At 49.4% G+C, this 11382-nt stretch overlaps 3 protein-coding genes across 4 annotated transcripts; all 3 read left to right on the forward strand.

The window, feature by feature from the left end:
- Window positions 1–1700: 1700 nt before the first annotated feature.
- On the forward strand, window positions 1701–2370 carry LOC120710270. The gene is made up of 3 exons (XM_039995909.1): window positions 1701–1803; window positions 1889–1969; window positions 2051–2370. The coding sequence occupies exons 1-3, from the start codon at window positions 1734–1736 to the stop codon at window positions 2368–2370; spliced, it is 471 nt and encodes a 156-aa protein (XP_039851843.1). The 5' UTR covers window positions 1701–1733.
- Window positions 2371–5756: 3386 nt separating this feature from the next.
- Window positions 5757–9046, forward strand: LOC120708777 (actin-7-like). Of its 2 annotated transcripts, XM_039994186.1 has the most exons (6): window positions 5942–6098; window positions 6500–6724; window positions 7118–7188; window positions 7304–7697; window positions 7775–8388; window positions 8481–9046. In XM_039994186.1, exons 3-6 carry the CDS (start codon window positions 7132–7134, stop codon window positions 8544–8546), a joined length of 1131 nt encoding a protein of 376 aa, XP_039850120.1. In that variant the 5' UTR covers window positions 5942–6098; window positions 6500–6724; window positions 7118–7131; the 3' UTR covers window positions 8547–9046. The 2 variants fall into 2 exon arrangements, with proteins under 2 accessions (XP_039850118.1, XP_039850120.1); XM_039994184.1 differs by lacking the exon at window positions 6500–6724 and having other exon boundaries at window positions 5757–6098; window positions 8481–9042.
- Window positions 9047–10620: 1574 nt separating this feature from the next.
- Window positions 10621–11352, forward strand: LOC120708783 (histone H3.2). The gene has a single exon (XM_039994192.1). It carries the CDS (start codon window positions 10726–10728, stop codon window positions 11134–11136), a length of 411 nt encoding a protein of 136 aa, XP_039850126.1. The 5' UTR covers window positions 10621–10725; the 3' UTR covers window positions 11137–11352.
- Window positions 11353–11382: the final 30 nt, after the last annotated feature.

Here is an 11382-nt window from a genome sequence, read left to right on the forward strand (position 1 = left end):
GCGATGCTTCTAGGCTTGCCGTGTGCTGGATGAGCTGTGGGTGCAGAGGACGTGGGACTCTCGTGGCGCGACAACCTTTTGGCTCGGTTCGCCGGGGTTCAGCGCAACGAGCTAGCGTTGCCGTACCGGCCCTTGCCTGCGAACCACGCACACGGACCGACAAAGAGGTGGCTCCTACAGTTCAGTGTGAGTACATAAATGTTGAATCTTTCCGTACTTATATTCGTACGTATTTGTATTGACGACTCATACCATTTTGAAGGCGGACTACATGAGGGCAGACGCAGACAACTTTACGGTTGCCAGGCACTTCGAGGCCTATTTACTGTGGCTATTCGGCTGGGTCATGTTCTGCAGCTCCCAGGGTGACTCGTGCCCCAAACAGCTCATTCCTTTGGCGAGGTCGATAGCTGATGCTCCACTTCACGAGGTCCCACAGTTCAGCTGGGGTTTTGCCGTTTTGGTAGCGACTTACAAGGGTCTTTGCACGAGCGTGACGAAGGCCTCAGCAGAGGAGCCCATTTTTGTTGGGTGTCCTCTACTGTTACAGCTCTGGTCGTACGAGCGCTTTCCCGTCGGTAGGCCAGAGATGGACTTCGAGCCGTACGTCCAGCTTTTCGCAGACCACGACGACGTCGACAGACCTACGATGGGTTCGTTATGGTGTCTCAGGAGGGTATGTTATATCGTTTGTTTTACTTATTGTTACATGACTTCACAACTGTACGATTTAGCGGTTAACATATTTTTTCGTTATGCAGCCTTCTTGGGTCAGCGTGCAGACGAGGAAGTCGTACCACGACTTCGTGGGACAGTTTGACGCTCTTGTGGACACGGATGTGAGGTGGACTCCGTGCACTGCAGCCGACATTTACGCCCGGGCACCGAACGGTTTTTCTTCCTTATGCCTGCGAGATCACGAGTACTGGATGACGAGGAAGCCGATCCTTTACGACATCCACGTCGAGGAGTACCACGTGAACCGGGTCATGAGGCAGTTCGGTCTCTACCAGCAGACCCCGGTCCCGATTGTGCACTCAGTGGAGGCCCACGTCCACAGGTACCGAATAAATAGTTATGTTAATAATTCATCTTTTTTTATAACCTACCATTTAGCATTGAATCGCTCAAGCTTTGTATTATAGGTGGACACGTCAAGGCCAGCCACCAGGCTCGCGGTGGGCCGACAAGGTCCGTCCTTACGTCGACTCTTGGGCCGCGGCCCTCGACGACGTCGTTTTCGAGGATCGGCCGCACAACGACGAGGCGTTCGCGGACTACCTACGGTGGTACCTGCCGAGAACGTGTACACGTGTCGTGCACGTTCCACCAGATGCTCGGATCGAGGCCGCAAGGGTGTCCGAGACGTACCCCATAGTTTGAGACCAGAACTTCGCCATAGCGGTACGTTTCTCTAATTGATTTTGCAGTCTACAAAAATGATTGCATATGATGTTACTACTTTCTCGGTTCAGTACGATGTCATACGAGCGATTGAGTCCGAGGCTTCGTCGAGCAAGGGCCAGTACCATGACATGACGCCCGTGCAGCACCAGAGCACGCTGCAGAAGGTCGTCGACATGTGCAAGCGGTTTTGACGAGCCGTGACCTGTCGTGAGGACGACACCTTCCTCCCACCTCATAGTTCGGGGCCGGTGCCTGTGCCCGGTCCATCGTCACGACGATCTGCACCCGTGGCACAGTCAGGTCCACCGCCACCGCCACCTGACACGATGGCGACACCTTCGGGTTCTGCAGTTCGGCCCACGTACGTGCCGCGGCCGGCACATTTGTACTCGGCAGGTAAATCGTACTCTAACCTCGTGTCACTTACAATACCGTATCATGTAAAACTTTATTCATTAACTTGTACTTCTTATTCGTGTAGCGCCCGGCTCGTCGTTGTTTCCGTCGATAGATCCGTACGGCGCCGGATCTTCGTCTCTTCGTCGTCCAATACACGATTTAGGTACGTCTAAGACGAGTTGTTAATTTGCGATAACAAATACATACTTAATCGAACATTGATGGATGGAGGTTTGTGAATAAGAGTACCGGCAGGTGGGAGGGACAGACGACGATGAGGAGATTCAGGAGGTGGACGACCTCGCGCAGATGGAGTGGGTGAACACGTTCTTCTCTTCTGCACCGATGCAGGAGGTTGTCGGCACTTCACAGCTGGGGGGTGCCCCACTCGCGACGCAGGACTACAGTCAAGTGGAGCAGACGCCTATTCCTGAGCAGGGTCGTCGGTCCACTCGCGAGACCATCCCGCCGGATCCACTGATGTACTCGCAGCACCACACTAGGGCGGCCCAGGCTGTAGAGCGACGTGGCAGGAGGAGAGGGGGCAAGCGCGGACGCATCTAGTTTACAGGTTGTAGCTTGTTAATTACTTTGTTCCGTCATACTATGTTATGTAGGCCTGTGCAGACTATGATGGGATGTGTCCATTACGTACCATTATGATGAGTATGCCGGTGCAGTATTTCGGGCGATGGTATGTGTCTGTGCAGTGAAATTATGACGATTAGGCCGGTGACGTGCAGTGTTCCGGGCGATAGGATGTGTCGGGGCAGTGTAATAATCACGAGTAGGTCGATGCAGTGACAGTACGACGATTAGTTTCGTGCGATAATACACTCGATGCGGTACCAGTGAGCGCTGTGGAGCGTGCAAGTGCTAAAGTTATGAGCAGTGAGATGTCGTGTCGTTGTTTAAAGTGGGAGGAGTGAGCGGTGTTGAGCATGCGAGGGTACAAATCAAGAGCAATGAGAGGTCGTGTCCGTGTTTAAAGTGGTAGGAGTGAGCGCTGTGGATCGTGCGAGTACTATAGGCTTTTCAGGTGCATTTACACTCCACACTCCAGGTATCAGACCTTTGTGCGCCTATAAATACTCCGAAGTTTGTGAACTCCCAGCAGCACTCAAACACCAAAGCTCATTGTATACCCAATGTCTGGAGGTGGGTCTAGCGGGAAGAATTACTACGGTTTTGGAAAAGGAAAAGGGGAAGAAAGGGAGACCCCATAATATGGGAGGGGCCTCTTGGACCTGATTCCTTTCCGGAACCAGTGTTTGAGTTTCCGCCACAGCACAAGAGTGAATTTACCAATGAAACTCCTCTTCGACATTACGATAACCGTAGAGAATCGTGGCCAAAATGCAGACATGGTGAGGATTGCTTAGTGCAGATGTGCACCGACGGGATGGATGGCGGTCAGCGTTTCTTCAAATGCCCACATGCATGGATAATACTCGGTTGTTTTATTTTTTTTATCTTCATTGAGACACCTTACATGAAATTTGTTTTGCAGTCTTCAGATGCTCCAGAAAACTGTGGTTTTACCAGGTGGGTCGATCCTGCACCAATTGATTTAGTTCAGGAGTTCATCGAGTACCTCCAGATAAAGATCTTTGATCTGGAGTGCAAGGTGAACCATTACGAGGAAGTGAGCGAGGGTAACAAAGACGACGAAGATGATGATACCAGCAATGCTGCCGCTTCACAGGATGAACCATGCACTATTCCTTACTGCAACTGCCCTTGTCGCAATAAGAAGGGCCCTGCCCCTCCGGCACCACCGCCTGCACCACCTGCAATGGGTGGATACTGCGGAGAAGGCTATTGCAGTGGTTGAAGAAGGTGAATGAAGATTTACGCAAATACGAGCGTGCAAAAGCAGACATGGTGGGACGTGATAAGGGTACTGCCCGTGAATGATTAATGTTGTACTGCTCCGTCTGAATAAATAATATAACGTTTGTTCGAATTACCTAAGGCATGTTAGATTTAGTCTTGGACCTCATTACCGTAGCTTGCAACAGGTCCTGACATGCCATGTCATGTGTTGTGTGCATTGAATTGTGTGGACCACTATTTTATTTGTGTTCAATGTATGAACGGTGATTGTTTTGTTTGTTTTTATTGTGTGTACGGGCCGATATATGCCCATGGAGTTGTCATCACGTCAGTCTGAAAAGTTTATTTGTAGAGCAATGCTTTTAAAAAATCTAGTTGTAGCTCATATTTTATGAAATGGGTACTTGTAGTAGAAAGTACACAATCCAGATTAATTAGACATTCAAATTACAAAAACAATTGCACTGGCATGTACATGGAACACGCTAACATCGTGTTCCATATATACCTAACATGCCTTAGGGAATATGAAATTCGAACATTACATGATAGTCATCTACTGAGTGCACCGAGGATACTTCCCCTTCCTAATAGCCTCGGGCCCCGCCTCCTTCGCACGGCGGGCCCTCTCTCGCTTCCTCTCCCTATCAGTTTCACGCTCCTCCGCCTGCCGACGTTCCACATCTGCGAACCTCTTCTGGATCTCTTCTTTATCTTTCTTGCGCTTCTCCATTTTTTTCTCTTGCAGCATTCGCTGCCACCTTTCCGCAGCCCACCTTGCTTCACGCTCAACGTGTTCCTTAGCTTCGGTCGATTGCTCCGTGCCCAGCCACTGTATGAAATCAAAAAAGGTGGTGGACTCTATTTCCAAGCCGAGTTAGAATTAACTTACTGAACTCCGAAGGCGCAAACTAGATAGGGCGAGGTGATACCTTCGATTTGTCCTTGCCGTAGCGCTTTGGCGGATCGTACTCGTAGTTCTCACACATGAAGAACCTCCTGCCGAAGTCATCGCCCAAAACTTTGGACTCCATCAGCTTGCACAACGAACCGCAGAAGCACATTGGAACCTGCACTCCTTGAGCCACAGGTTCTCTAATCATGTTCCACGAAATGTAGGTAGAACCAGAGAAAGACATGGTGGTAGTGCGGGGATGGCTAGTGACTTCGTATGAGATGATGCGATGTTCTATTTATAGATGGAGCTATTTGGTCTATAGGCATGGTTCACGCATGTCTATTGCCGTTTCGAACGGCGGTAGGTCCTCCCACATTTTTAATTATAGTGAGGGTGCAGAAGAATCTGATGCAAGGTGACAAGACATCGAAATCGTAATTGAAACTCATGAATATCTCATAAAAATATATTTTCACATTCTATTAGAGTTAAATCTAATTTGTATTAATTTTTTAAAAAATATTTCCCTAACCTCCGCTATCTCTATTATTTTCTGAAATATCTCTAAACGTAAAGAAAATAATTACAGTTCAGACAGCCTATAAAATAATTAAACCATTATTTACAGCAGTGAGAACATATAAAATAATTAAAAAAATATGGGAATACCTACCGCCGTTTTAAACGGCGAAAGGACACTGGACGTCTACAGTCCGGCTACAACCGGCTAGAGCCGCGCTGTAGCCCGGCGGTACCACCTACCGCCAGTTCATCCGGCAGTATATCCTTACCGCCAAACGAACCGGCGGCAGGGTGACATATTTGGAAAAAAAAATATAACGACATATACTTTTGATAAATAAAAAAAATAATATAAAAATAAAAAAATCTACATCATAAAGCCCATCAGCCCAGCTCAACCGTGGGGAGCTTGGAGCCTTTGGGCCAGCGGAAAAAAATCCGTGGGCCTTTCTCATTTTCCGTGCGGTTTTGGGCTGGTTTTTAGAACCTTCTTCTTCCTCGTGCGCGAGTTTGGTTGACGACGGCTCGGTCGCCGGCCAAGCCCAGGCCGCCGCCCGTGTCCCACACTCCCCAACCGCCCTGTCACCCGACGTGGACGTGCGCCGGTCTCGGCACCGAAAGCTCCCCCCCCCCCCCCCCCCCCCCCCCCCCGCGGCCGCCGTCCGCCCGCGATGATTAATCCCATCGGGCGGCCGCTGCGCCTCCATTGACCCGGCCCCGGCGAGGTTCAGAGGCCGCTGGCTGGCCCGGTCGCCGCCTGCGGTCGCGCGAGCGCTGCCGTCATGCCGTGCCGTGACATACACTGACGCTTCCCACCGGCGCTCGCCACCCTGCAGGCTGCAGCCAAACACGCGGTTCCAGCACCTGCAGACCAGTCCAACCAGGCGGGCTCGTATAAAGAGGCTCCCCGCTCTGGCTGCCGGCGGCTCTCTCTCCCATTTGTCTCGTCTCGCTCTCAGGCTCGCGTCACCGGAGCTCTCCAGAAGCAGAGGGCCGGGCGATCCGATCCCCTTCGCCTCCTCGTCAACCCGCCAAGGTACAGCCGTCCCGGGTTTTCCCTTGCTCTTGCACCGATTTGATCGGAGGCAACGATCGGCCGCTGCAGGCAGTTGGTTCGATAGATCGCCGCGCGAGCTTCTGACGGTGTTGACTTCGATTTTCATGTGAATTTTGCTTTTGTTTTGGGTGTTTTCCTCTGACCAAATCGTAACGAGCAAAACTACTGGCATGTGTGTATATGTGTCCTAATTTCTGTCTCTGTGGTGTTTGATCGGATTCTCTGTTTGTGTGATGGGCCGCTACGGTCCAACCAATTTTGTACGAGGTTAATTTAGCCATTTTAGAGTGTGCTAAAACTGCCTAAGACCGTGGTAGCATGTGCTAAGATAGGATGTGGCCTTTGCAATCCTTGATGCGTGCTATGCTAAACCGTTGCAGGATAGTGGAAAGCTCCAGGTCACTCTGAAGAACTGGAGATGATCTGAAGCTGCGGAATCACATTATTGTTTGTGTCGAATATCAAATTAACCATCTTCTTGAGTAAAACGCCCCCACCCCAGAGTCTGATTTGTCATTTGTGTAATATTTATGTTCACCGAATATGCATCCATATATGTGTTTCAGATAGGTGGTGTATTTTGGCTAATTTCTGTTACCATACAGGTATGTGTTTTATCATTGTGCATAAAAAACCAAAACTCTGATGTGTCATGCATGTATTATGTCACCGAACTCGATGCTAATCAAGATAGTAATGATTAGTACTATCAGCCGCCAATGAAGTCTAGTCATTACATTGCTTGGAAGCTTATACTTAAACAGTCAAGTAGCAGTTTCTTAATCATGAACAGTATCTGAACATTAGTTTTTGACTAATGGGTGGTATACTGAATTTTGATGCCATCATAGCATTTTCTGTTGTCTACTTGGGTCCGTGGACCACTCAAGTTGTGTGACGCTTTTAACGCTACTGCAGAATGCACTGAATTTGAGTGCATCCTGTGTATACTGAATATCGTAACATTCATGATTTCTGAATACAACTTTCTGCTGCAGAAATACTGTGAGGAATGGCTGAAGAGGATATCCAGCCCCTTGTCTGTGACAATGGCACTGGAATGGTCAAGGTTGGTTCTCCTGCCACTCTGCCAATCAATCCTTAGTTGGCACATAGGTCTTCAGCTTCGTTTTGCCAGTTTATGCATTTCTGACCTCGACTGACAACCTCTTGATGCCGAACAGGCCGGTTTCGCTGGCGACGATGCACCAAGGGCCGTCTTTCCGAGCATTGTAGGCCGACCACGCCACACTGGTGTCATGGTTGGCATGGGCCAAAAGGACGCCTACGTGGGCGATGAAGCTCAATCCAAAAGAGGTATATTGACACTGAAGTACCCAATCGAGCATGGCATTGTCAACAACTGGGATGACATGGAGAAGATCTGGCACCACACTTTCTACAACGAACTTCGTGTGGCACCTGAAGAGCATCCTATACTGCTGACAGAGGCCCCTCTCAACCCAAAGGCAAACAGGGAGAAGATGACCCAGATCATGTTTGAGACATTCAACTGCCCGGCAATGTATGTCTCCATCCAGGCCGTTCTTTCCCTGTACGCAAGTGGTCGAACAACCGGTATGATCACTGTGATCAGAACATGTTTGATGTAAACATTCAACTAGCAGTGCAACTGAGAACTATTTTCCTTGCAGGTATTGTGCTCGACTCTGGTGATGGTGTGAGCCACACTGTCCCAATCTATGAAGGGTACACGCTTCCTCATGCTATTCTTCGATTGGACCTTGCTGGTCGTGACCTTACAGACAACCTGATGAAGATCCTTACTGAGAGGGGTTACTCCTTCACCACGACCGCCGAGCGAGAAATTGTCCGCGACATCAAGGAAAAGCTTGCTTACGTTGCCCTTGACTACGAGCAAGAGTTGGAGACTGCCAAGACCAGCTCCACCGTTGAGAAGAGCTACGAGCTCCCCGATGGCCAGGTCATCACGATCGGTGCAGAGAGGTTCAGGTGCCCCGAGGTGCTCTTCCAGCCATCCTTCATTGGCATGGAGGCCCCTGGTATCCATGAAGCCACGTACAACTCCATCATGAAGTGCGATGTCGATATCAGGAAAGATCTGTACGGTAATGTCGTCCTCAGTGGTGGCTCCACAATGTTCCCTGGAATCGGTGACCGTATGAGCAAGGAGATCACTGCGCTTGCCCCCAGCAGCATGAAGGTGAAGGTAGTTGCGCCACCAGAGAGGAAGTACAGTGTCTGGATTGGTGGCTCCATTCTGGCCTCTCTCAGTACCTTCCAGCAGGTTGTTACTGTCTCAAAATATAAATGTAGAGTATTTCTGCTTCCTTTGCATTTCTGTTGCATCTGAAAGATGTTTCCTTGTTTTGTCTGTAGATGTGGATCTCCAAGGCGGAGTATGATGAATCCGGTCCATCCATCGTCCACATGAAGTGCTTCTGAGTTCCTGGAGCAGTATATCTGTACTTGTATTTTGAGTTGGTTGAGAATTAAGGTGCAAGATTTGGAGGTCCCGTGGCTTTTCTAGCATTGTTGGTTCTTTCTGAATCATTGAACAACTGTTGGCCACGGAGCATTGTAAAATTGTGGTAAAGTTGAGAGATGTACTACATGAAGACACCTGTGTAGTACTTCACAGTCTAGATCGTCGGGTCAGTTTAATTTTTTTTTTGTTCGACGACAACATTCATCAGGGCGTCCTGATGTATGCGGTCGATGTGGGTTTTTACAAGATGCAAGGGCATGGGAGGCTGTCGCCCTTGCAATTTGAGTCTTCGAGAGCTTTGAGTTGGTTTCAGTACATGGAGCAGAGTTTGCATTTTGTAGCCAGCGCCCCGGCGTGTGCGTTGATGATCTGTACTTGTAGGTGTTTTTTTTTCTTCTATTTGTTGATACAGATGTTTCTGTTTTCAGGGGATTAAATTGTTTATCCTTGAAATTTTCTACATAGTGCGATGATTGAAGCAAGCTTTATGGCGTACTCTCTTTACCATTAAACATAAGGGGCTTTGGAGTTTGTCCTAATTCAAACAATCCTAAGTTTAACCATATTTGTAAAAACATAACAAAAATTTATAATAAGAAATGGACGGCAGTGGATCCATTACAAAATATACTTTGAATAGTCCTATATTTAGGGAACAACATCTTTGATTTCATTCAAGTAGTATGCATAACTCTCAATCTTACAAGACAAATATTTATTTGAAAAACAATGGCAACCAGTGACGTTACTATGATGCGATAACCATATCATACATCTTTGATTTCATTCAAGTAGTATGCATGACTCTCAATCAGGGTTCACATTCTCGGTGCTACTGTAGCGAAAACCGTTTATTTTAAAAAATTGACTTTTGTATTTTTAAATTTTGAACCGAAAAATATTAAAAACCGGACCGGTTTTCACCTCCCGGTCATCACCGGGAACGGGAAATTTTCCCGGTTTTCGGCCTTCCCGGACCGGAAGTTGAACCCTGCTCTCAATCACCATATCGTGCATTCACGCCTAACACCACACATCCCCTGGCGGTTGCTTGTATTTTGCTGGGCGTACAGTTGCAGCTGGTGACCACTGTTCCGGCTGGAAAAAGTTGCTGGCTTATCCACTGAGATGGTTGGTACCCTAGCTGAGAATGTGCGACGCGAAGAGCGACGGGGGAGCCAGTCGCGGACGCAACGCAGCCGTTCGGCTGGGCTTCCGGATCAGCTCCAGCCTTCGGATCAGCCCAGCCAATTACGAGCAACCGAACAGGCTGCCTGAGGCCGTGTTTAGTTTGGTAAAAAGTTATTGGTTTTGGTACTGTAGCACATTTAATTGTTACTTGACAAATAATGTCCAACTATGAACTAATTAGGTTTAAAAAATTAATCTCGTGCTCTATACATTTGTCGATGTGACGGGGTAGTGTAGAATTTTTTTTTGAAAACTAAACACTATTTTTCCAAAAAAAAATTCTACAGTACCCATCACATCAAATGTTTGGACACATGTATTAAGCATAAAATGCAGTTGAAAAAATAACTAATTATATAGTCTAACTGATTAGCACAAGATGAATCTTTTAAGTCTAATTAATTTATAATTAGATACAATTTGTCAGTACCAAAATCAAAAACTTTTCGTCAAACAGAGCCCCGATGCAACCGGGCATGATCCTTCAGTTTCACTGTCCAGGACTGTCCAGCGCCAGCGGTGCTCCAGGGCACGCCCCACCGCAGTCCATGGGCTCGTCAACCAGCCAATCAGAACGCAGGAATCCCCTACCACGGATCGTCCGCATGATCCGCGTGACACCATACCCTCTCCCCGAACTCCAGCCAATAAGAACGCAGTATCCTCCTTCCCACGGATCCCTCCCCCACGATCCGCGTGCTCACACCCCAAACCGAATCCGCACCGTCCGTTCTCCTCCAATCCAACGCTCCACACCCCATTTCCCTCCACGGAGCCCCGCCGCGCGCCCCAAAATTTCCCAGTATCCCGCCCACTCCTCCCCCTATTTAATCACCCCGCCGCTCCATTTCCCCATCGCACTCAGCAATCCGCAATCATCCCGAGCAATCCCTCGTCGAATCCACCAGCGAAGCAAATCCCCAGCCTTCCTCCCCCTCTCCCCCGATGGCCCGCACGAAGCAGACGGCGAGGAAGTCCACCGGCGGCAAGGCGCCGAGGAAGCAGCTGGCGACGAAGGCGGCGCGCAAGTCGGCCCCGGCGACCGGCGGCGTGAAGAAGCCCCACCGCTTCCGCCCCGGCACCGTCGCGCTCCGGGAGATCCGCAAGTACCAGAAGAGCACGGAGCTGCTGATCCGCAAGCTGCCGTTCCAGCGCCTGGTGCGGGAGATCGCGCAGGACTTCAAGACCGACCTCCGCTTCCAAAGCTCAGCCGTCGCCGCGCTGCAGGAGGCGGCCGAGGCCTACCTCGTCGGGCTCTTCGAGGACACCAACCTCTGCGCCATCCACGCCAAGCGCGTCACCATCATGCCCAAGGACATCCAGCTCGCCCGCCGCATCCGTGGCGAGAGGGCCTAGGCGCCGTCGCCGTGGAGTGGAAGTAGTACAAATGGTAGCTTGTCATCTGTGTCCAATCGGAATGGTGTAGTGATGTGCTGGGTTCCTTAGCTTTGGTTGTTGGTCGAATCAAGAAGTGGTTGGTTGGTCTCCTGCTGTAATTTATCCCATTGTATCTTCTGTACCTTGGAGTGGCAATGGATCAATGAAATGGCAATGGGCACCGAGTTATCATGATGTGGCGAGATCCCTGCTTGTTCTTTGTTC

This window comes from Panicum virgatum, chromosome 5K (assembly GCF_016808335.1).
Source record: "Panicum virgatum strain AP13 chromosome 5K, P.virgatum_v5, whole genome shotgun sequence".
Taxonomy (NCBI): Eukaryota; Viridiplantae; Streptophyta; class Magnoliopsida; order Poales; family Poaceae; genus Panicum; species Panicum virgatum.